The sequence below is a fragment of the Phalaenopsis equestris genome, unplaced genomic scaffold, assembly GCF_001263595.1.
Source record: "Phalaenopsis equestris unplaced genomic scaffold, ASM126359v1 Scaffold000535, whole genome shotgun sequence".
NCBI lineage: Eukaryota > Viridiplantae > Streptophyta > Magnoliopsida > Asparagales > Orchidaceae > Phalaenopsis > Phalaenopsis equestris.
The window spans coordinates 407,833-434,478 of NW_018164975.1; the positions used below are offsets into that span (position 1 = coordinate 407,833).

The 26,646-nt window shown below is 36.5% G+C and overlaps 1 protein-coding gene across 1 annotated transcript in view; it reads left to right on the plus strand.

Annotated features, from left to right (window-relative positions):
• Positions 1-25,933, plus strand: part of LOC110028877 (hydroxyproline O-galactosyltransferase GALT2-like) — a 26,319-nt gene extending 386 nt beyond the window's left edge. The window contains exons 2-8 of the mRNA XM_020730903.1: positions 20-714; positions 3,120-3,352; positions 3,472-3,762; positions 24,547-24,675; positions 24,800-24,973; positions 25,280-25,387; positions 25,468-25,933. Of these exons, the coding sequence (XP_020586562.1) occupies positions 20-714; positions 3,120-3,352; positions 3,472-3,762; positions 24,547-24,675; positions 24,800-24,973; positions 25,280-25,387; positions 25,468-25,674 (1,837 nt within the window). The 3' untranslated portion in view covers positions 25,675-25,933. The remainder of the gene's footprint in view (positions 1-19; positions 715-3,119; positions 3,353-3,471; positions 3,763-24,546; positions 24,676-24,799; positions 24,974-25,279; positions 25,388-25,467) is intronic.
• Positions 25,934-26,646: the final 713 nt, after the last annotated feature.

The following is a 26,646-nucleotide window of genomic DNA, read 5'->3' on the forward strand; positions in this document are numbered from 1 at the left end:
GGGGGGTGGGGGGGGCGGGGAGCCGGTCATTTTTCCGCTCCGCCTACTCAGATTCGCTCCATCGCGACCTGGATGGTGGAGACCCACCGCCGAAGCCCGGGAGCGACCCGATCGTCCTCCCCACCGGCGGCAAGCACTTGTATTCTTTAAACCACTACGGCAGGATCACCAGCGCTCTAATGGAGAGGCGGCAGCATTGGGGTGGCAATCTCACCGAGCTGGAGACGATGGCTCATGAAGCTTGGACTTTGGGAGTGAAGGCTTGGAGGGAAGTGGAGAATTTTGAGGACAAAGGGGATTTGAACCCGGCTACGTTGCTTGAAAAGAAGCAAGAGCCGTGCCCCATATCTGTCTCCATGGGGAAAGATGAGACGGGCTCTGGAGAGAGCTTGATGTTTCTGCCATGTGGACTCGAGGTGGGTTCTTCCATCACTGTGATCGGTACTCCACACTATGCTCATCAGGAATTTGTACCTCAGCTGGCGAAGCTGAGGCAGGGGGAAGGGATAGTCATGGTATCTCAGTTTATCGTTGAGCTGCAAGGACTTAAGGCAGTTGATGGTGAGGAACCGCCAAAGATTTTGCACTTCAATCCAAGGGTGAAGGGTGATTGGAGCCATAGACCTGTCATTGAGCACAATACATGTTACAGAATGCAATGGGGGAAAGCAATGCGGTGTGATGGGATTGCTTCTAAGGATGACGACGATACAGGTATTTTAGTGGCCCCACAGCTTCAATTTTCATGTTTTAAAGTGTTAATTAGAAATTCTGTGTTTTATGTCGATAACTTGCTGTTAATAGGTTGCTTCAAAGGAGAGTGATATGCTAGATATAGCTACGAGCTTGCATTTTGCTTTTCAAGCAAAAGTAAGGTTTTCAAGGTCTCACTAGTTGAATTTGCTTATACGAAGCATGCATTTTAGTAATTTTTTTCCCTTCGGTTTTAGGCTATTTGGTATCTTAGATATTACAAGCTATATGAAGTACTTAAATCACGAATGAAAAATATCTTGCCAGTTCATTTCATATAACCCTTTTTGTCAGCATATATCAAGTTCACTTCGAATGAAAAATATCTTGCCAGTTCATTTCATATAACCCTTTTTGTCGGCATATATCAAGTTCACTCAAGAAAATGGAATTATTTGTCCAAATGAATCTTCTTCTCGCGCTCTAAATGATTGGAAGTAGGGCTTTGCCTAGGGAGTGGGGTGAGAGCCAAACCAAGATTTGGGTTGTGGGGTGAGGCTGGTGGGGCCTTGCCTGACTGAAGTGAGACACTAAAATGTGTAAATCTAGTTAACTTATAAATTTATTTTAATTATATGTAATACATTCAAAGAGGTTAAAAATAATCATCATATGAAATTTATGCGGGTAAACTTAATTTTTGAAGTTTCATTGGTATTACAAATTTGAAAATCATGATAAATAGCTTACCTTACATACATACAGTTAAATTATCCAAGTATGTAGTATGTATATCTTTGGGATAATCAAATCTTCATCATTATCCTTTTCATCTTTTTCATTATCCATTCTCTCTTTTCTGCCAATGAATTTATAACCCTGCATTTGTTCTTTTGTGTCACTTGTCAAGAACTTGAATCTTTTGTATATAAATTTGATTTATGTTATTTATGAGGGCATCAAACTTGTGAAGCATTTCACATTTCATATGCTCGAATTTTAGTTTTTGTTATCAAAAACTAACATGCATTCAACATTGGAAGAATTATCATTCATCTATCAATTCAAGGAAAAGCAATCGCGCAGATGTTATTGGCTCAAGGATAGATGCTCGTCTAAGAATGCCTTAATAATGTGTGTACCTGCTTGAGAGTAGTAAGAGATTACCATTGTCACGCCGCCACCGCCGCCGCCGCCACCACCACTACCAAGCTCACATGACTTGTCATACGGGCTTGCTTATTTTCCTTTATTTTGATGTTGCTTTTACCTTCATGTTAGATGAGGTACTTGGACAATGTCATCTACTTGCTTGTTATTTTATATTTGCAAAGCGATTGTCATCTTATTTTTCTGCTATGTTTTATTACCTTTATGTGCATATGTGTTCTATGTAGTTATGTGACGAGAAAGCATCATATCAAGCTTCTGGTTTAGAGCTTAGCTATCATCATTTTTGATAGCATAATAACAGGAACGGCCACTTACGTTCTCACTAGGAACATTTATGAGCTATTCACCCTCAATTGTTTCTAAACTGTTATTTTCTAAATTAATTTGTCGAATGTAACTTTAGGAAATGTTGATCTGTCCACCTTTTGCAACCTTGCAATTATAGTTGTGGAATTCTCTTAATAACAACCACTAGTTTATCTATAAATATATTTTAGTAAGTTGTGTTGTTTTCATTCCCTCCATTATCTTGATGATTTTTGTGCTGAATCATTGCATTTTTCTTTTAAAAACTGTCTATAAATATTTGCCATTCTTTATCTATTATTAGATGCTGATTCACAAAGTCAAAACTTACTTGACATTTGCTATTAGATCAGCAATGTTTATATATATATACTATTTAGCTAAACATTCCAACTAAACACCTTCATGCTAAACGAGCAACATTTTTCAGCTTCTGTTGTTGTTGTTGTCAGTGTGGTTCGCTATTTTTTGCTTTTTTCATAATGTTGATGCATGTTAATAAACACATTATGATTTGATTTGGACGTCAATATGCAAGTAGAAATATTTTCAAGATGTCATCTCGACATGAAAAAAAAAGCGATTTTATCTTTAATACAGTAATAAATGCTATTTATTTTCAACTGAAACATTAGATGCTTTCATATCCTCGTACTTAGTTGGAAATTTTAAGAATTGGCAGTATGATAAACGAGGGTTTCCATATCTACCTGTGTAAATCTTTTTAAAGATTTTAGTGGTGACTTTGTTGCACATCCCATATTTTTTGTGAAACCCTTTTTTTTTAGTTGGAAATGCATAATTTCCAGTGTTTCTTTTGGGCAGTTGATGGATACAGCAAATGTGAGAAGATTTTAGTGGTGACTTTGTTGCACATCCCATATTTCTCGTGAAACCCTTTTTTTTATAGTTGGAAATGCATAATTTCCAGTGTTTCTCTTGGGCAGTTGATGGATACAGCAAATGTGAGAGATGGTTACGGAGTGATATTATTGATTCAAAAGAATCCAAAACAACCTCTTGGTTGAAGCGATTCATTGGTCGTGCAAAGAAGCCAGAAATGACGTGGCCTTTCTCTTTTATGGAGGGCAGGTTATTTGTTCTGACATTTCGTGCTGGCATAGAAGGATATCACACTTTTGTTGGAGGCCGGCATTTGACTTCATTCCCATATAGGCCGGTACATTTTCATAATTCTTTTGAAGACTCCTCTTGTTTTCGTTTTTAGATTCATATGTTCAATTTTTTAGATTAGAACTAACAATTAAGTATTTTACTATCTTGTGCCCACTTTTCTAGGGGTTTACTCTTGAAGATGCTACAGGTTTAGCAATCAAAGGAAATATAGATGTACATTCAGTATTTGCCACTTCTCTTCCCCAATCACATCCTAGTTTTTCACGTCAGCAAGTCTTGGAACTTTCAGAAGTATGGAAGTCCGACCCTCTTCCGCAACAACCAATTGAACTTTTCATTGGCATTCTATCTGCTACCAATCATTTTGCAGAACGGATGGCTGTTAGAAAAACCTGGATGCAGTATTCTGCCATAAAGTTATCAAATGTTGTTGTGCGGTTCTTCGTTGCCCTGGTAAGATTTCTTGTGCTTTTTACACAACAGTACTCCATGGCTGGCTGAAGTATAGATGTAGGAATCTTTTTTCGTTGTACCTATAGGATTGGGTAGTGTCCTGAAGTAAAATTGTCATTGCCATTTGCAAGAAAATAATTGAAATATAGTTTCCACTTAACATGGTAATGTAACCATTTTAATCATTAGAATCGCTTGATTTGTTTCAGTTTTTGCTTTTAGAAATAAGTTTCTAACATTTTGTCGATATGTTTTTCGTTCATTGAGTTGATGAAATTTACTTAAGAAAAATAATCTATTCCTGGTTAGATGTAGTTGTTAATAGCCCATAACAATCATTCTTTGAATTTGGTGGACTTTTTAATTTAGTTTTGTAGCATAGATAGTAATGTTATGACTGCATAAATATATGGTTGAAGTGTGAAATGACCATATTAGTCAAAGTTTATGAGTTAGTGTTATCAAAAACAATCAGCACGCCATAGGCTATTTTGCTCCCCACACTTATGGCGCTAATTCCTATCTAGGCTGAACTTTTCTTAGCTTGAAATAGGTTTAAACATGCTGTTCCTTAATCTATCTGGCACCTCAATTCTATACCATTATGACATCAATGATTGAAAAGTAATACTGCAGAATATTATGGACTGCTAGAATTTTTATTTAACCTAGGCTTTCATTAAAAGGCATGCAAAGATTTAGGATTCCCTATGAGATAGCCACCTTCCCAGATGATGGTAATATGATCAAGGAAAAGATATTACTATGTAATGAATCATCAAATCACTAATTATGTTATCTTATATTCTTTGACCTTTCTTTTCCTTTGTTTTGCAATTATTATATTTGCTTGATGTTCATTACCTTTGAAAGTCAAATTTCAGCAAATATTAGTGAGGTGATTCACTATTTATACCCAAATGGAGTGGAGGATAACAAATGTGGACAGGTGTTAGTGGGTAGGCTGCTTTTATTTTCTTGTACTGCTGAAGCTTGGGAACAAAAGTATAGAGGGACAATGGAAGCCCAATGACTTTGCTATTCCTTGGAATTGATGCAACAAGAACTATTTGAGTGGAAAGAGCTGAAAAATAAGAGAAGAAATAATGACAATTGAATTAAATAATATTCAATTGATTTCAATGCTTAGTTTTAAGCTATGATTATAGCAACCTAATTTCCTAAGGAATAAATAAAATAATTGAACTTATAAGAGGTAAGATGCTGGAGAGATTGTAGCAAATAAAAGCACTATATGCTTTATTTTTTTATTTTTTATTGGAGAGATTGTAGCAAATAAAAGCACTATATGCTTTTTTTTATTTTATTTTTTTTTATTTTTGACTAATTGAGAATGTGCTGGGGCATGAACTAGCATGATGAGGGTATTTCACATGAAATGAACGTTATGTCTAGGGTGTGGGGTCCAAATATGCCTTTCTTTTTTAAACACAAATCAATTATGTTGTTTAGTAGCTTTATTATATATTGACACCCCATTCAAATTTAAATTCAATGAACAAGTGGGGTTTGATTTGCTTTGAATAAGATGCATTTGGGTAAAGCTTTATCTCAAATGATTATATTAGGAGAGATATTGGAGATATAGTATTGCCATCTTCTTAAATTGAGTAAGAGTGAAATGACTATCCATTATCATGACTAAGAAAGATTTACATGTTTGTGGTACCTATATGGGCTTCATCTTATAAGCTATACAATAAAGTCATGAGAGAGAGATTAAATAAAAATTTAAATGAAATGATATTAGTATCTAACATATAATTTTGCTTTATGCCAGGAAGATCAATTGTAATGATGCTTTTTTTATGAAAATAACTAATGAAAAGATATGTATATGAATTTTGTCAAACCATGAAAGTGTTTGAACTTTAATATTATTTGAATTGAATTGACATACATTTTGGAGAAACACTCCATTAAAGTTGTGTTGAACCTTAAGCTTTGAAATGGCTTGCTTTAGCCTTGATAAATAAGCATCAAATGTGATTTTTCATGAGACTGTTTAAGCAATGAATGGAGCAAAGCATCTAGACTTTGCCCTAATCGAGGACTTTATATTTCTTATCAGATTATAATGACGATAATCCTTAGCCGTTATTACTTATTATTTACCCTTGTTCCCTCATTATGTATTTCCTATTTTGCTTTATTCTGTTTTATTTCTTTACTTAGTTGTTTTATTCTGATTTATTACTTTCCTTTATTATGCCTATTATAATTGGGATTAAATACCCCTCCTGTCAATAATGTGTTATTTTATTCAAAATTTCATCATGGTATCAGAGCCTAACCCTGGTTTCAGTAGCCGACTTCTTCTCCTAGCAACCGACCTATCTGCAGGTTCAAGCACATCAACGGGCCTCCTCTTTTTTGCCGCTGTTCAGCATGTTGTTCCTTTTTGTCGCTATTCTTTTTTTTGCTGTTGTTCTTTCTTTTTTTATTTTTTGTTGCTATTCCTGCATTGTTTACCTTTTTGCTGTTGTTCCTGCTACTTGCAGTTGCCGCTGTTCTTTTTTGCCGTTGAGGAAGTTGCCGTTGTTCCTTTTTTTGCTGCTGTTTCTGCTACACGCAATTGTCGTTGTTTCGGTTTCTATACCTGTTGGTCTGACAGTTTCTACTCCTGTCGTATTCTGTAAGAAGGGTTCCTGCTACCTATACCTGTTGGTCTGACAGTTTCTACTCCTGTCGCTATTCTGTAAAAAGGGTTCCTGCAATTTCTGCAATTTCTGCAATTTCTGCAATTTCTGCAAAAGGGTTTCTGCCCAACGTTGTTTTCGTGCCTTGTGATTCTACCAAAATTCATCGTTGGCTCCTTTGGCTCAGTTGGAGTTATGGCTGATTCTTTTAATTAGTCACCCTCAAAAGGTGTTCTTGACTCCACTAGAAGATCGGCTTTAAACCCTGCTCCCGTGCTGATCGGAGGATCAGAAACCAACATGAATTTCTTAATCACAACCTATAACCTAAACAACAGTAAATTTCTCCAGTGGTCCCAAGTAGTGTCTTTGTTCATCAAAGGACGTGAGAAGTTTGGTTACCTCACAGATATAGTTTGTAAGCCTTCAAAGACTGACCTGACATATGGAGCTTGGTAAGAGGAGAACTCCATGGTAATGCCATGGCTGATCAACTCCATGGAGAGTTCGATTGGTTGGTCATATATGTTTCTTCCTATAGCTAGTGCCCCTGGACGGGTGCCCACGATACCTATTCGGATGTAAGAAATTTCGACCAACTCTATGAGGTATCTAAGAATATTCGGGAGACAAAAAAGAGGTCAAGGGTCGTGACCCAGTACTATAATGATCTTGTTTCACCATGGATGAAATGTAACCTGTACTACGACTACATTTGGGATTCTCCGATTGACTTATCCCTCTTCTAGTAGATTGTAGCAAAGGATCGTATGTTCCAATTCCTTATTAGCCTTAACAAACTTGATGAAGGCCATATTCTTGGTTGGGATCCCCTTTCTTCCACCCGTTGTTTTGACCGAGATTCGTCGGAAAGAAAGCGGGAGGCTTGTCATGCTTGACATTTCTACTCCTTCAGCTGAATCGTCCACCTTTATCTCCAATAGTGCTTAGCCCTTGTCTATGCTACATCGGACTGGTCACCTCACTTGTGATTACTGTCATAAACCCAACCACACTCGGGACAAACTTCACGGTAAGCCGACATACAATCCTTCGGCAAAATCTTTTGCAGCCAAGGGACTCAACGCGAAGATCAAACAAGGCACGACTCAGCCGACTTCTATCTGAAACATCTTAGAATCCTCCAAATCCCCAAAGAATCAGATGGAGCAATTGATCAAGCTTCTTGGAGCCAATCAAGACTCTGCGGGTCCATCAACCTCTCACATCCGACAATGTACTCTTCCAATTGCTCTCACAATTTATTTCTCTTCTAGTTCGTGAATTATTGATTTAGGTGCCACAGATCACCTGACTGACTGCTTAACTTACGATTCATGCTCTGAAAAAATTCCTGTCATGATTGTCAATGGATCATGTAGTCTCATTATTGGCAAAGGGTTGGTTGTACTAACGATCGGTTAAACTCTGGAGTCTATTTTACATGTTCCCCGATTGTTGTTAGACATGTCAGCCAAGCATCACTGGGACCATTGCCCACCTCACAACTACACACCTTCCGCTCCTTTCTCCCTCATTCATAGTGACATAAGGGATTTTTCTTGCACTTTCAACTACATCAATAAACTGTGATTCATGACCTTAATTGATGATTGCACTCAATTGACATGGGTCTCTATTTTAATAGACAAATCGTAAGTCGCGGATTTTTCTTGCACTTTCAACTACATCAATAAACTATGATTCATGACCTTAATTGATGACTGCACTCAATTGACATGGGTCTCCATTTTAATAGACAAATCGTAAGTCGTTGTAACCTTCTAAAACTTCTACACCTTTGTCTTAACTCAATTCAAAACTCCCATTCAGGTCCTTAGGACCGACAATGATCGTGACTTTTTTAACTCTATTTTGAGTGAATTTTTGGTTAGTAAAGGAATTCTCCACCATAGTTCTTGCACGGACACTCCGCAACAAAATAAGGTAGCCAGGAGAAAAAATCGCTACCTCCTCGACATTGCTCACTTCATTATATTTCTATCCAATGTCCTGAAACGCTTTGAAGCGATGCAATTCTAACCGCCACCTATCTCATAAATAGTGCGCTTCAAAATTCACAAGTTTCGAACCTTAACAGTCTCAATGTCATGCTTCATTATCAATCAGATTTTCTCCACATTAGATCCCAAAGTTTTTAGGTGCACTACCTTTGTTCAGAACACTGCCTCTACTCGGAGCAAACTTGATATCGGATCCATAAAATGTATCCTACTTCGATACTCTGCAACTCAGAAGAAGTATCAGTGTCGAGATCCAACCACTAACAAAATTTATGCAAGTGTTGATGTCTCCTTCCTTGAAAGTGTTCCATATTTTTCGAACTTGGCCCCTAGTGAGGGGGAGATTGGGTTCTTAGACACTGACCCTTATCTTGCACCAAAAGATGTTCCCCCCATTGTTCCTGCCACTGAGGAATCCCCTGTCCCTGTGAGTGCACCATCTCCTTCTTCCCCTATCCATGTCTGACTTGACACACTCGTTCCAATGCTCTTACTCTGGAGTTTGTTAACTCCTTACAGAACCTTGACTCTACTTCAGGCGACATCCTTAGCACGATCGTACCTCCGAATGAGGAGGTGAGTTCTCCAATCAAGGTATGCAATCAGATATGCTCCCTCGATCTTATGGCAAAATGTCTCTTTCCACGGTTTATCGCTCACCTATAGAGCATTTGCTACTGCCCTGGTGAACTATCAGATCCCTGCTACTATTGCGATTGATCTTGCTGATTCATCCTGGAAATTGACAGTAATAGAGGAGATGAATGCTCTTCAGTGGAACCATACATGGGACGTCGTGGAGCTTTCTCGGCCTAAGAAAGCTTTAGGGTTTCGCTGAATTTTCAACACCAAGTTCAATTCTGACGGGTCCTTTGAATGCAACAAGACACGATTGGTTACCAAAGGGACTCACGGACTACGGAGTTGATTATGAGGAGAAGTTTGCTCCAATGGCCAGGTAGCTATCCTTATTATCTATGTTGATAATATTATTCTTACAGGTAATGATCTCTCAACACTAGAGTTCTTAAAAGACATTATTTTTAATCTCTCTGGTACTTCTTAGGCATGAAAGTGACTCGGTCATCTCGGGGCATTTGCCTGTTTCAGCACAAATATATGATTGATCGCTTGACAGAAAACAACATTCTTCTGTTCAATCCTGTTGATGTTCTTATGGGTCTAAATGAAAAATTGTTTGATATTCTAAATGATGTGTCTGTCAACAAGACTCATTGCTGGCAACTTGTGGGAAAACTCATCTACCTCACCCATACTTGCCACGACATATGTCATGTTGTTGGTATAGTAAGTCAATTCATGCATGACCCCTATGAGCACCATTTCCAAGTTGTCCATCGGATTCTCCACTATTTAAAAAGCACAACTGACATGGGTTTGTTTTTTTCTGCCACACTTCTTAGTCTATTGTTGTTTATACAGATGTTGATTGGATCGGGATCGACATTCCACCTCGGGGTATTGCTCATTTGTATGGGGTAATCTTGTCACGTGGAAAAACAAAAGACAGTCTGTGATTGCTCGAAGCAGTGCTAAAACTGAATTTCAGTCCATATCCTTGGTAATTTGTGAAGCTATCTGGCTACGCATCATCCTTCGCGAAGTTCGTATGCCAACATCCATCCTGTTGTAGTTGTTCTGTGATAATAAGGCTAAAATAAGCATTGCTCACAATCTAATACAGCACGATCGTACCAAACATGCGGAGATCGAAAAGCACTTCATTATTGAAAAGATTAAGTCTGGAGAGATTTGTGTTCCATATGTGTCCTCTAGTGGTCAACTATTCAAGTTAAACATGACTGACATCCATGCTTCAACTTGAGGATGAGTATTAGATTATAGAGACGACAATCCTAGCCGTTATTACTTATTATTAGCTCTTATTTCCTCATTATGTATTTCGTATTATGCTTTATTTTGTTTATTTCCTTTCCTTAGTTGTTTTATTCTGATTTATTTTTTTTCTTTATTATGCTTATCGTAATTGGGTTTAAATACCCCTCCTCCTATCAATAATGTGTGCTGGTCTATTCAAATTTCATCATTTCTACTTCAAAGATTTCATATTGGCAGCTTGGATAGTTATTTATTATTCCATTTGGGGAGAGAACCCTCTTCTTACATTAGATTTTACATGGTGATGGCTTTGTTTTTGCACTATGTTTTGTAATATTTTAAATGATTCTTTTCCCATGCTCAAACAAGTTACAGGAGATATAGAGGTAAATTCTGTTAATGTCTTATGATTTATTCTTTTTTGTTTTTATTTATTTATTTATTTTTTTTTTTGTGATTTCGGTATTAGAATTAGTGTTAGCATCCATATGGGACCTTATGGATTGAAAATTAAAAAAAAAATTTAGGATGCTAACTTCATTGCGAACATTGGCAAAAAGAGGGCTTCATGCCCTTTCAAAAACACCAAATGGCTTATTGACTCCTAAATATGGCCATCAGATTGAGGTTGATCTAGACTTGTTAAGTAGTTTAATAACATCTTTTTAGTTGTGACTATTAACAAGCTATGTTATTTAAGGCGCTGTTGGCGCTTATCTAAGCACCTTGGCGAGTCTAGGCAAGGTTGTGGTGCTTCACACTCCTAGAAGTATGCTATTACTATGGTGCTGCTTAGGTAAACACCTTTGTGTAAGCTTAGAAAGGTTGTGGTGCTTAGGTAAACACCTTGGTGTAAGCTTATCTAAGCATCTTGGCGAGTCTAGGCAAGGTTGTGGTGCTTCACATTCCTAGAAATATGCTATTACTATGGTGCTGCTTAGGTAAACACCTGGGTGTAAGCTTAGAAACTGCAAGGTGATGAGGTTTTCCTTTATTTAATGTAATTTACTGTTATTATTATTATTTTTTTAAAAAAAGTAGGAATAATCATTATGTATGTAGTAGAACATATATTTAAGTATTAAAGTATAATAAATGTTTGGAAACACCAAGAATCTTTTTTAAGAACGTATTGAATCATCTTATATTGCATGATCTAGTTTATATGAAGTGTAATCGAGCTTCTAAGGCTCATCATGGGATGCAAAACATTATTGATCTAATCTCTTAATGCCATTGTTGATTATAATGAGAGGTGTTTGAGAGTAAAGATGAATGCTACCAGTTTGAATGTATAACATGACTTCATGTTCGATGTTGAAGATTTGACATGGCATGACATAGAAAGGCATCAAGAGCTAGAGAAAAAGATGATCACTAAAAGGCAAGTTGTATCAAATGTAGGTTCAAGACCTTCTAGTTCTGAACTAATAGATTTTGAAGATGAAGAGGATGAGATCGAGGAGGCATTACAAAGATGCAAGGTTATAAATGTAGGGTAAGGAAGATAGTATGTGACAAAAAAGATAAATTAGATAATAACAAAGTCTAGATTAACTTTAAGCTATCAAAGTTATATATTTAAGTTTTAATTGCTTGCTTAAAATTGAAACATAATTTTTGGGCTTTGCAGGCACTTTTTTTAGACTGTTTATTTGGTAATGTTTTATCATTTTAGTGTTTGGAATGTAATAAAATCTAAATGTCTTTTTTTTCATTACTATAGTATAATTTTATAAGATGATTATTATATTATTTTTTATAAGAATATTTCTTGTAATTAAGATAGATGAAATTCTGAGCTCTCACTTCACTTGGGTGAGTGCCTAGCTTTTTAATCGTTAGACAATTTGATGTAAAATAATAAATGATTGTTCTCATTCTCTCATAAGAAAAATTATAACATTCCATATTATGTGAATTGCCTATCACACTTCCTTTTGCAACTCCTTAAATCTTGATTTGTAACTCCTTTCCTTCAATTTTGGTTAACTTTCAACTCTAAATGGTTGGTATGCATGAGATGCTTTATAAGCACATATAGAGTACAATTCTAAAGCTCACGTAAGGGAAAGTAGTGATACTTATGAAGAAAACATTAAAATATGGGACTTCATTCATAAAAAAGAAAATATAAGGCATGTAGATACATTTTTAAGTGAATCCAACAAGGTTACTAACGGTATATGTTGATAAACATTGGGAACATTCCCATATTTTTAACCAATTTTTTAGCTATCTTTTTTTAAATTTATAACAATATTTTTTCCAACATTTGGCATTTTTTAGGTGAAATATAGAGATTATGTGCCACAAAATGATGGTAAAATTTACATGTACCTGAACATTTTCGCAAAAAATTTTTAATTTTTTTACATAATTTTTTTATATTTTTTTTTAAAAATTTTATGAATTTTTTATCAGGTTTGAATTCAGTCTTTTTCTGTTTAAAATTATTTGTCCATTTACTTTTTACAAATTTCCCAGTTTAATCAAACTTTTAACTTAATATCGAAGGATGTGTGGTTCATAGCCTCAATACTTAATATTTTTTTTTGGGGATTTGACAACGTAATAAGGTCAAACAAAAATTGAAAAGAAAGATAGCTGATCACAACCTGGGCACCACTCCAGGATACTGAATACACTTCATTACCTTAGCATATGAGAAAGGTTATGACAACCAATCAAAAACTCTCTAACCTAGCCCACGCAACAACCCATATTCATAATGGTTAAACTCTTCTATTATAAGTATGTCATCCTAAAACATAGAGACATAATAACAAACTAAAATTACATATATCAATAAATTTAAATTGAAGTAAAACCCTGGCTCCCACTTCATTTTTCCTTGATAGGTTCCCTCATATTGAGCAATCTCAGAATCTGATATCTATCGAGCAGCCAACTAAGAGGCATTGAAAAATGATGATGTCAATCTAATCCCCAGGTAGTTGAAGGAGCTCTCACTTCACTTGGGTGAGTGCCTAGCTTTTAATCGTTAGACAATTTCATGATCAAGCCTCTTCCAACATTATTACTATTGGAACTGGATCAATAGGCTTCAAGCTCTAATTTTGAAGCATCTCAATCCACTTAGCAATAGATGGTCATAGATCACCCATAAAACATGCAATAATGTGCTCCCATCCATCTTCATGAATAATACTATAACTCCCCATGGTGAGGTGTTAGGTCTGATGAACCTTTATCTTGCAATTCTTGCAATTGACTTTTCAACCATTATATTTCCTTAACAGCCATTTTATATGTTGCTTTGGATACAAACTCTGAATCTGACCAGAGCTCAATAGTAAAATCAATCTTCTGAACCAGTGGTAGCACTGGCAAATTATCAGGAAAAACTTACTATTGGAATATCACCTAAAGACTTTACGTTCTTAGATGTATATGTCATCTGAGCAAGAAAGCCTTGGTTTTCTCACTTCAACTATTTAAAAGATTGCACTTCAGCCCCAATTGTTTGAATTCAACAATATATTCCTCCGCGAATAATTCTTGTTGATGAAGGTTATGAAGTTGGATGAAGGCTTTTGACGGCAATGCTCGGGTAAGAATTTTCATTGCATTTCTTTCTTCATCTTGGTCCAGATGTGATCTTGGATCTTCCTTCTTTTTGTTGAATCATATTCAAGTTTTCCCGCCAAAGTGAGGCGTTTTTCAATTTGATCACAACTAGTTTGGCGATATGTTCTTGTGATACCTCCTTGAATTCCAGAATTCATTCAAATGTATGTAGCCAATTGCCGAATTCATTGGGATCTAATCTTCCATCAAAATCAGAAAGGTCGATTTTGATTCCAAAATCTAAAGGCTTTCATCGATTTTCACGCCTCATTGAATGTCGAAGATGTTATCTTTTTTCCTATCGATCACCTCGTTTCCTTATTCATTTTGTCGTTCTTCCGAATCTCACAGTTGAAGAAGCGCCAATCGTGTTTGTAGACGACGAGTTTCTTGTTGCAATTCTTCAACAACCAAATCTTAGGCTGGACGGACATTGTTACTCTTTGGCGGCATCTTCAGCTTCTTTTAATTACTGGAAAAAAAAAATGCACTGACAAGTGCAAGCCTCTCAAAGATCTGTACGATTCTTGGACAGAAATACTAGATTCTTGGACATCAATCTGCTGCAAAAAACTTGACCGCAAGCCTCTCCAAGTTTCTAGAGAGAAATCGGATAGCAGAGAATCTGTGAAAACTTTCTGGAGCGTAGAATGTGCTGAAAGCAGCCGAACGTGCGGAAGGAGGAAGAAAGTGATCTCCTTCAGGGCTAGGTTAGAGATCATGCTTCACGGAGAAGTCACCAAGGTGCTGCTTCAAAATCTGCCATCAATAGTAGACCAAAATTCCGAGAGTTCTGGGAAGGAGAAAAGTGCATACAACTGATAAGAAATTCAGAGGTCAACAAGGATATGACTAGACTGTTTCAACTCTCAGTTCATCCAGTGATTGATGGTATAGATTTGAGAGAGGAAAGTTTAGGGATGTGTAGGAGAGAATCAATAACCAATCTTGCACGAGCTGGGCTGAAGAAATCTAGAACCCGATCCGCAAACCAATCTCAGGAGGATTCCAGAGACGATCTCAGCCAGTTCAGGAAAGGATTGGATGCAAGAATCCAAAAACTCTAATACCAAGATGATACTGTAAGAAGGTAAAACAAAAATTGAATAGAAAGATGACTGATCATCACTTGGGCATCACTCCAGGATACTGAACACGCTTCTTAACGCGTAAGGATACGGGAAAGGATATTACAACCTATCAAAAACTCTTTATCCCAACCCACACAAAATGACTCATATTTATAAAGGCTACACTCTCTTAGTTACAAGTATGTCATGCTAAAATAGAGAGACACAACAACAAACTAAAACACATAGACTAAAACTTCTCTCGCATCAGGATCCCTCCAGTTATTATTTTCTTATTAACTGCCTTCATCATTGGGAATGTGAACCATTAATTTGGTTGACCTGTGTAAAGGGATCGAAGGTTTCAATTTTATTCTCAACATTATTACAGCTCTATGTTTGGGTCCATCCAATATTTATTTTCTAGTGCATTGCAACTATCATCTAGCATATCTTGTTTTATCGATGCTGGTGAGGATGATGGTCTCTTTTATTTTTATATTAAATTCTTGCCTCCCTAATCAGAAAGGAAGCCTTTATGTACTTCATGCCAACAAATTGGTGTATTGTTGACTCCTTACGGTGTTGAACCATTGATGTAATGACAATATTTGAATGCAAACATGTTGCTCTACTTCGGAATTTGACTAGTGCTTGTGAATCTTTAGTTGCTCTACTGAATAGGGCATTGAATACCTGTAGGCAATCCTACTTGACGTTTTATTTGCCGGGTCACTTGTTTGCTATTTAATTGTTTAAGGAAATTTACATACGTATGATATAACTCTTATGTATTTTCATATCTCACACTTAATCTTTCATATTCACATACATAACACTTCAGTGCTTAAAACATTGAAAAGGTGTATTTGACTTTTAAAAGTGATAATAGTGTTATTTTTGAAGTGATATTAACGATATGAGTGTTGTGTAAATATGAAAGAGTAGGCTTGAGATATGTAAATACATCAGAATTGTGTGCTATGTTTGTAAATGCCCCTTAATTTTATCACGTTGTAAAACACTGGGGGTAGTTAATCAATAAACAAGTTTTTGGGGGTAAAATATAAACTTTACAAGTTCAAATATTTCAACTCAAGGAGTTGATATTTTTGTTTCTTTGTGGTAGTGACCCATACATTTAATCATGCTTTGCAACTTCAAAATTCTTGCCTTTGCTGACAAATTTTGTTTCTTGTCAATCGAAGTAGCATCACCTATATTGGTTTAGCTAGTCTTTTTTATTCTTGCAAGTATTTTTTTTCTACTGTATTTGATACGCCTAGTTGGGTTGTAGACCGGGCAGACAAACCGGTCGAGGGAAGACTGATCTGGCCTAGCTAGACCTAGCTACACCAGCTGGCCTGGCCAAACTAGCTAGCCCAGCCGAGAGGGGTGAAAGCCCTAAGAGCATTTGAGGCCTATTCCAGCCCTTGGGTGGGGCCCACACAGTTGTTAACAACGTAGAAGAGGGGAATTAAGGTGGGGTTTGTGGGGAAGATTAAATGTATTTTGGGGAGTATTTATTAGGGCAAACTAGCTAGTGTTTATTTTATGTTTGATTTGCTGCAGTTTTTCTTTTGTCCATATTCCTAATGAAATCTAAGGTTTGTGGAGAGACGACCCATCTCTCGAATTTCGTTGTAGACCGGGCAGACAAACCGGTCGAGGGAAGACTGATCTGGCCTAGCTAGACCTAGCTACACCAGCTGGCCTGGCCAAACTAGCTAGCCCAGCCGAGAGGGGTGAAAGCCCTAAGAGCATTTGAGGCCTATTCCAGCCCTTGGGTGGGGCCCACACAGTTGTTAACAACGTAGAAGAGGGGAATTAAGGTGGGGTTTGTGGGGAAGATTAAATGTATTTTGGGGAGTATTTGTTAGGGCAAACTAGCTAGTGTTTATTTTATGTTTGATTTGCTGCAGCTTTTCTTTTGTCCATGTTCCTAATGAAATCTAAGGTTTGTGGAGAGACGATCCATCTCTCAAATTTTAGATCATCTCTTATGTCTTAATTTTTTTTCTTTGATATTAATCAAATTAGTTCTATATTAGATTTTCCCACATATTTATTGCCACTTTCTCGCTCATTTTGGCTTCGGTTTGTATCAAATTGGTTTCAAAGCAAGATCTTTGTGAGGAGGCAACAAAAAATGGATGTGTTGGAGGTGAGATTGAAGGAGAACTAGGGCAAATTAAATCTGGGATGGAGGAAAGTTTCCACCATAAAATGAAGGTTTTTCTCAATTGATGATATGTTTTCTTCCATGGAAAAAGTTGCTTCAGGAGCTTGGAGGAGATGATAAAGAGGTTTATTGAGTCGAACACAAGATCTAGTCAGTGGCTCAATTTGCAAGGCTAACCAAGGATCTATAGGAGGATCTTTTGCCAAATCAAAGGGGAAAAAGATCGAATGAGAAGAGCATGAGGAATGCATCCGCCATCAAGAACTTCCCCGAGGACTCTGAGGGGGGCATATTGAGATTTTTGATCAAGGGAGTGGGGCTGAAATTCAGAGGGGCCATGCAAGGTGCCCAGAGAGCTCAAAGAAGGAATGAAACTGGAATGAGATATGACTATGATCTAGGAGTTTCACCTTAGATGCACGAGGGTAAATACTGAAGGGAGACGAAGTTGGGGAAATGATGCTAGGTTTAGGAGATTGAAGATGCCAATATTTGAGGGGGAAGATTCACATGAGTGGGTGAATCTGGTGAAGCAAAATTTTTCGGCGAATGGGCTAAATGGGGAGGAGAAGCTCACGATGGCAATGTTATGTTTGGAAGGGAAGCCCTAGCATGGTTTCATAGGAGGGAGGCGAGATACTTGATCCATTTGTGGGCAGAATTTAATGATTGCTTTCTAGAATGTTTTCGATTCATTCGGGAAAGAAACCTATACTAGCAATTTTATATATTGACTTAGGAGCGGGCTGTCATGAAGTATAGGGAGAAGTTCAAGCTATTGTGTGGACGACTGGGGGAAGTTTTTGAAACAGGACTAGAGAGGAACTTTATGAAAGGCCTAAAGCCTGACATACGAGCAACACTTTGACTATTGAGACCGCATTGAATGAGAGAGACGATGGAGCTCGCTTAGATGGTGGAAGAAAAGAAACAAATGAAGAAAACCACTAAAAGCGACACCACTTGAGTATTCCACAAAAGTAACTTGACGACCATGACTCCGAGGATCCAAACAGTGCCATTTCAGAAGAAGGAACCAAGGGAGAGGAATACGAGGGCTTGTTCTGAGGTCAATATCAATGAGATCCAGACATTATTTGATTGGAACCTACTATGCAACTGATATTAAAATCGTGAATTTTCTTTTGGATACCAACAAGGTCTACCGAGAGTGATAGATGTAGTTGTGGAAACTAAATAATAATGGAAATCAAAATTTTAATTGAATGACATTGTGGATTATTAAATCTTTAATTTTTTTGGTTGTTTCTTGAGCTTACAAGACATTCAATAAGATGTACTTTGGTGAATGTTATTTGCATTTTGCATTATCTTGATATGTTGGAGGGTGGATCCTGCAACATATCAACACTTAGTACCCGAACTCGAGTGCCTCCAAAGAGGTGCTTCTGCGGCTGCAGCATAACATAACCATGCATGAAACTAGCGTAGTTATGCTGGGCGTGACTATGATGCAACTGGACATAGTTACGTCGATTGCTTCTCGTGCTTGCGCAACAGACTGAGCATTCAAAATAATTACATCGGTCTCGGCGTGGTTACACCAAGATGGTTTGTTCTCTTGTTTTGGTTTTAAAGTTTTTTATTCTAGTGATGAAGGACTTTACTCACGTGTGGGGTTTCTCGACAGGCTTCTTAGTGAACGTGAATTGTTGGGAGGTTGATTTCGGTGCGAGGGATTACTCTTGTGAGATTGAGAGGAAGGTTTCGAGCGATATTTTGTAAGCTCCAATAATTTTAGAGGGAAGATCTGAGTGGTGTAATATGTAAGTTTTTTTCGTTCAATGTGAATTTTTGATGTCGTCGTAATTTTTTTCTATTCTCAGGTTTTTTCATGTAAATCCCGGTGCGTTTTTTTAAATTACTTTGTTTTGGTCTTGTTTGACTTTTTTTCTGTTTTGGATTTCTTGAATGAGTGTTTCTATTTTTTATGGTTTGGTTTTGATTGTGAACCAATCGATGCCCTCAGTGCATTGTCTATCCCAACAAGTAATATCAGAGTAGGGTATCGAATTCGAGTGGAGCAATGGTCGACGAAGCGATGTGCAAAATAGAGAAGTTCAGTGGATCAAACTTTTCATTATGGAGAATGCAAGTGGAGTATTTGTTTCATAAAAAAAATATATTTGTCGCTGCAATGAATCACCTAGAAGCATAAATCAGTGACTATGGAGGATTGAGAAGTTTTGGATCGAACCTCTCTAAGTTTGATCTGTTTACCACTTTCTTCATCTATTAAATTCAGTATAGTGAATGAGATAATCACGATGTATCTCATGGAGACACCGACAAAGCTATGTAAAAAATCTTCTGCTTGAAATAAGATTTTTCTGATGAAGAAGTTATTTAATATAAAATTGGCGGAAGACAGTTCAATGGCTAATCACTTGAACAATTTCAACACTGTAACTATCTAGTTGTGTTATATGGATCAAATTTGATGATGAGGTGACAATATTGTTAATTCAGTCTTTATTATCAGATAGTTGTGATGGTTTGGCCATGACAGTGAGTAATTTTTTTTGTATATGAAGTTGAGGTTCTATGATATTATGGGGTTGGTGCTGAATGAAGAAGTTTGTAGAATATATTGAATGATGAATCTTCAGGTTTCGCATTGAATGTTGAAAATAGGGGATGAAATCTTGACAAAATACATGACAGATTCATGTCTAAAAGAGAGAAATCCATATCAAGCAGAGAAAACCACAGAGAATTAAGGACTATAAAATTAAGGAATGTTGGTGGTGAAGGACTAGGAATCTCGACAAATCTCCACTGGCGAAATTTAAGGTGTCTATCTAGTTTTATCCCTAGTACTAAACCTTGAATAGTAGATTCAAAACCCTCTTTTCATGCATGCTCCAACAAATAGGTGTTTAAAAATTACACTCAGAGCGATCTAAGGAAGCTTTATTTGGGAGATAAATTTGCTTGCAACATCGTGGAAAAGAGTTATGTGGATATCAAGTTACCAAATGAAATAGGCTGGAAGCTTAGTAATGTCAGACATGTTGCAAGTCTGAAGAGAAATTTGTTCTCTGGAGGCAGCTGACGTTGTTAGGGTACGTGATTACTGTCACATGTGACTCGTGGAAGATGATTAAGGGCAACGGTGATGACTCATGACAGCATTGAATGCGCTCTTTACCTCATCTATGAAATGATAGATTTCATTAATATGGCTGGACCCATGGAGGCTGCAAGTTTATTGCATTGTAGGCCAGGCCATATAAGCGAAAAGTGTTTGAAGTCTCTACTTTCAAAGAATAAACTCTAGGGTTTGAATATGTAGATTTGAATTTCGTTGAAGAATGTGTATATGAAAACCATAAGAAATTCTCTTTCTCCAAAGCTTGGTCAATGGTGAAGTCAAAGAAACTCTAATAAAAATACTGATGTGTGGGATCCTACTCTCCAGTAGATTCCCACTGCTTTTTCACATTATTCAAGATCAACCAAAAAGGTATGTGTTTACTTCTTAAAACAAGATGTGGCGTATTTAAATTTTTTAAGAAGTGAAAGGCCATAGTAGAAAATGGTCAGGTTTGAAATTGAAGTGTTTAGAAGGGCAAGTATCGTGTCAGAGGTTTAGGAATTACTATGCTATAGAGAAGATCAGACATGAGTTCATTTTTCCAAGAACCCCATAGCAGAACAGAGTAGTTGAGCACATGAACACAAGTATAAGGTTGCATGCAAGCTTGTTAAGTCTGTTTTGGATAGAAGCAATGAACACTGCAGTGCATTTGATCAACCGTGGTTCGTTAGTACCCCTGAAGGAAGACTTACTTGAATAAGTCTGGAGTGACAAAAAGATAAATATATTTCAATTGAAGGTATTTAGTTGTTCTGCATATGTACATATTGATGTAGGAGCCAAGAGTAAATTTGACTTGAAATCTATTTAGTACATTTTTATTGAGCATGAATCAGATGAATTTGGGTATAAATTTTAGAACTATCAGAATCAATAGTTCATAAAGAGCAGGGATGTTGTTTTCATTGAAATGGAGATATACAAGGATAAAATCATAACTTAGGATTGCTCGTTAGACATTTCTGAAGAGTTCAAATATGTTGAGATAGAAGACACTGGTGGCCAGGAGGGAGGAGCAAGAAGAAGTGCTCAATTAGATGAAACACAAGAAGTTTCCTAGTCACCTGCTACTGATGTCGAGAGTTCCAGCAAAGACATCATGCTAACACAGAGTTGTTCTTCTTTTGTTTTATTTATTGCTAACAAATAGTGGTGAATAAAAGTGCTCTAAAGAGGTCACTTAAGTTAAAGATTCAAAAGAGTGGAAGCATGCCATGCATGATGAATGTAGTCCTTGGAGTCAAATTGGACTTGAGATTTAACAATATTTTCAAATGACAAAAGAGCACTTCACAAGTAGTGAGTTTATAGGCTGAAAGATGAGTCAAATGGTAGCAGGGGCATTAAGGCAAGAATTTTTGTGAAGGGGTTTCAACAGAAGTAAGATTATACTACACTTAAATTTTTTTCTTGTTGTAAAGATGAAAACCCTCTTAATTATGCTAAGTTTGGCAGTAGAGGAAGATTTACATCTGGAGCAGATGTATGTAAAAAATTATTTCATGAGATATAAAGGAGAATTATATGTGCTGCAACCGCATGGTTATGAGGTTTCAAAGAAAGAAGATTTAATCTGAAGATTGAAGAAAAACCTTTGACTTGAAGCACGTCCTGAGACAGTGTTGTAGAGATTTGATAGTTTAATGCCAGACAGTGGGTGCATGAAGTGCCAGATGGACTACTCTTGCTTCGTCAAAAACTCAAGTAATTATGATTTCTTATTTTTTTATATGTGTATGACATGCTGATTGCATTGGGTTTATATAGAGAGAATCAGTGATTTAAAGTTATTAAGTGAGTTCAAGTTTAAGGATTTAGGCTCAAACAGAAAGATCCTAGGAATGAGAATCGACAGGAACATGAGATGTGTACTAAAGTTGTTTAGAGGATCCTTTAGAGCTTCAACATGGGCAAGGTAAAACCAATCATCACCTTGAGTAGTCATTTTAGGCTATCTAAGGAACTATTGTCTAAGACTGAAGCAGAGCAAACATAAATGAGAAGAACTCCATATGCTTTAATAATTGGGAGTCTGATGTATATTATGATTTATAGAAGATCAGATATTGCATATGCAGTAGGTACATGGGCAATTCAGACACATTATTGAGAGATGCTGAAAAGGATTCTCAGGTATTTGAGAGAAAAAGTCAATAAGGCTCTTTACTATGGAATTGCAGAGATCAGTCTATAAAGACTTATAGATTCATATTTGACAGGATATTTGGATGATAGGAGTACAACAGGGTATATTTTCACTTTGAGGAACACAACGGTGAGTTAGGTTTTCAGACTGTATAATGTTATTTGCCTTTCCACTGTGAAGGTCGAATATATTGCAAGCACTTAGGGTAGTAAGGAGATGATTTGACTATATGGCTTTATGACAGAACTAGGTGAGGAGTGGAAGATTTGAAAGCTTCATAATGATAATATGAGTGTTATTCATCTTGTTAAGAGCTTCGTTTGCATGCTAGGGTAAAACATATCCAGCTGAGACATCATTTTATTCGCCCTCTCTTAGAAGATGGGCAGTTACTTTTGGAGAAGATACATACTAAGAATGCTGCACACATGTTGACTAAGGTGGTGACTATCAAGAAGTTGGAGCTATGCTTGGTTTCAGTTGAAGTCCATGATGGTTGAGACCGGGGGTACACCATGTTACGGTGCAACACTATACAAATGGTACAGTTGGAGATGCAGATTTATTGGACATGTAGCATGTGCTATCTGCCTCCAAGTAGGAGATTTTTGGAATCTGAAGCCTGCAACACATAACATCCAAACTCTTGCGCCTCCAATGGGGCGCTCTTGCGCCTGTAGCATGGTGTAGCTACACCTGAAATGGGCATAGTGAAATGGGCATAGTTACACTTGGCGGCATGACTATGCTGCAACCAGGCGAGTTATGTTGTTGCTTCTCTCATGATCACGCAAAAGAACGAGTGCCTGGAATAATTATATTGGTCTCGGCATGGTTATGCTAAGAAAGATTGTTATCTTGTTTCGGTTCTTAAGTTTTTGATTCGAGCGACGAAGGACTTTACTCGTGTGTGGTGTTTTTTAATAGTTTTCTTTGCGAAGGTGAATTGTCGGGAGTTTGATTTCATAGTGAGGGTTGTGAGATCGAGAGGAAGGTTTGAAGCAATCTTCTGTAAGTTTGATTTTAGAGAGAAAATCTGAGTGCTGTAATATGTAAATTTCTCCTATTCATGGTGAATTTTTTTTGTGTTGTGGTTTCGTGATTTTCTACCGCTTAATTTTAGCCTACGTAAATCCTTGTGTTCTTTTTTTAGATTACTTTATTGTGTTTCTGTTTGATCTCTTCTATTTTGGATTTCTCGAATTGGTGTTTTTATTTTTCGCATTATTGCATATTCCATCGCAACATGATAGGGTAAGATTCAGAAGATAAGTTGCATATAATTTGTTAAAAATGGGATGAACTTTTACCATATATTGAACATAGTCAACTAATCTTGTACTAGGATGATAACTTCATGTGATGGACAAATAGCTTGGCTCTATTATATGGGCCACAAAAGTATCAGTCCCAATCAAGAAGCAGGTGCATGCCCTCCCACCCCCTGAAATTTCAAATGTCTTTATATATTATAGTAGATTGATAAATTCCTGCTAGTTAATTTTTTTAATTGTAAACATCTAATTTGCAATTCGTCCAAATAATGTATGTGATTTTTATGCCCGTGCTAAAAAAATTATACACAAGGTTGTGCTTCTAGTTAATATAGAATGAAATTGTAGACTTGCATAATCAAACTTTCATGGTTAAACTAGAGAGGTGTCTCAAGTGATGAAGTAATAAAAGAATATGTAAATTTTATAGGTATATTTGATATCACCTCCTGATGTATTGTGAGCATCTGACAGTTCTGCTACTCAGAAAGTCAAGGAGAACCAAGTTGTGATAGAAATGAGAAGGTTGACGTTAATGTAAAACTGGGAAGAAGCGCGGTGTTATGAAGATTATGTGGATTTAGTCTATTAAAGATAAGATCATTAAAAATATTCTCGAGTAATTTGTGTATGTTCAGAGGAGAACATTAGGACAAGTTATACGGGGAGGTATAATTAATATGAAATATGTCGAAGGTAAGGATAGACCAAGATAATTATGCATCTAGTTCAGAATAAATGTTAACTAATCCCCAAAATTTAAAGAACCATTATTGCAAAGTACACTTTCTCCAACTTTTGCTTTTCACTTTTTAGCATACTAAACCTCGATACTTCTTTTAAACTTTATTTACAGAGTCCAAGGATGGAGGTTAATGTAGTTCTAAAGAGGGAAGCAGATTATTTTGGAGACATTGTCATCCTACCCTTTATGGATCGCTATGAACTAGTGGTTCTAAAAACTGTTGCCATTTGTGAATTTGGGGTGAGATAAATTTCCCTTAGTGCTCATCTTTCTTCAAATGTCATGTGCAATCGCTTCTGCCAATGTGTGGTTAACTCATGAAATTTTGGTTACGTTACACAACTGAGGTCCCTATATTCCGCAGGTACAAAACCTGACTGCTGCATACATCATGAAATGTGATGATGACACATTTGTTAGGCTAGATGTTGTACTCAGGGAGATGAATAATGCTGCCGGCAAGAAACCCCTTTATATGGGTAATCTCAACCTCTTGCACAGGCCGCTTCGGAATGGAAAATGGGCAGTAACATATGAGGTTAGCTGATGAAAAATAATTATTTTTTTAGATAGATTTACATACATTCCACACAATTCTTAACACCTAAACTTTAATTTTTACATTCATAACACTTTACCTATGCTTGAAAATGTTTATTTAACTTTTCAAAGTTAGTATTAATGATATTTTTATGTGATATAAAAGTTTTAACTGCTATAAATGTAAAAGTCAGAAGGCTAGGTGTCTGATATGCATATACATAAGAACTGTTAGCAAACTAGTAATAATCACTCATTATTTCGTTGAACAAAATTTATGCATTGTTGATTCAACTAAATGCAGGAATGGCCGGAAGATATATATCCTCCATACGCCAACGGACCTGGATATGTAATTTCGAGCGACATTGCAAGGTTTATTGTCGCTAAACATGCCAATCAAACCCTGAGGGTAGGCTTGATAACCATGAAATCATCAACATCTGTTGACCATAAACATTTGCATTACTTACCATGTGAAGTTCTTAACAGATGTTCAAGATGGAAGATGTGAGCATGGGAATGTGGGTTGAGGAGTTCAATGCTTCCACCCCGGTTCAATACTCACATAACTGGAAGTTCTGCCAGTATGGCTGCATGGACAACTATTACACTTCACATTACCAATCTCCAAGGCAAATGATCTGTCTATGGGATAAACTAGCCCGAGGCCGAGCCCAGTGCTGCAACTTTAGATGACGGTGCCCTCTTGCACTCTTTTTTGACTTAATTGTTCGTGGTTTTAATCTTAATTGCAATAGTATCAATTTTTTTTTCTGGTAATGATGGAAGGGGTTAGCATTTTATCTCAGTTCATGCTTTGCAGGATGTAATTGTTAGGGATTGGAGGTAGCCTAGTAGTTGTTTCTTCTAGATAATGTATTAGAGTAACATAGATTGCGATAAATCGCTCATCATTCGAAAGAGAAAATATCAGTCTACTTTTATTTTCTTGTTCCTTTGCTCCCTTATTGAATTCTCTTTTTTTTTTTTTTTTTTCTTTTTGTGCCATGTCATTGTTCCGTGTTAGATTCGGTTAATCCAGGCATGAAATCAGTAATATTTGTGTGTTAGGCTTGTTTCGTGCACTATGGGGCTCTAAATGCTATTTGATGAAGCTATTTAATTTATATTAAGTATTTAATGTGCAAACACTAGGGGTTCTACGCAAGTGCACGTATCGCTTTAAGTAATATAAAGTTTTCTTTAAAAAGCCCTAGTATCGATCCCACAGAGAAGTGTAGTAAGAAATCTCTAAGGTTAATTCTAGTTTACTACCATCAAGTCTTACTTTGGAAGATATAAATTTTTATGATAATAACATAAATCACAATATTCAAACTATATAAATTAAAGTAAGAAAGACAAGTTAAAATGATTTAGTGAATGCTAACAGAAATGTAATTAAAAGAATAAGTTTACTAAACTAATTTCTAAACTTCAAAGTCAAATTTACTAAAACTAAACAAAGTTTTGTGCCGAAGTGTTTAAATTTAAGAAAACATCATCCCCTTTATAAATAGTACATTCTTAGTGAAGTAATTAAAATCATTTAAAATTATATATAAATTTGTATTATGTCAAATAAGAGCAATTATATACTTTACCCTCTATCAAGTGTATAAAGAACATTGGTTAATACAGTGTTTGGTCTCTAATTCTGTGATTAGG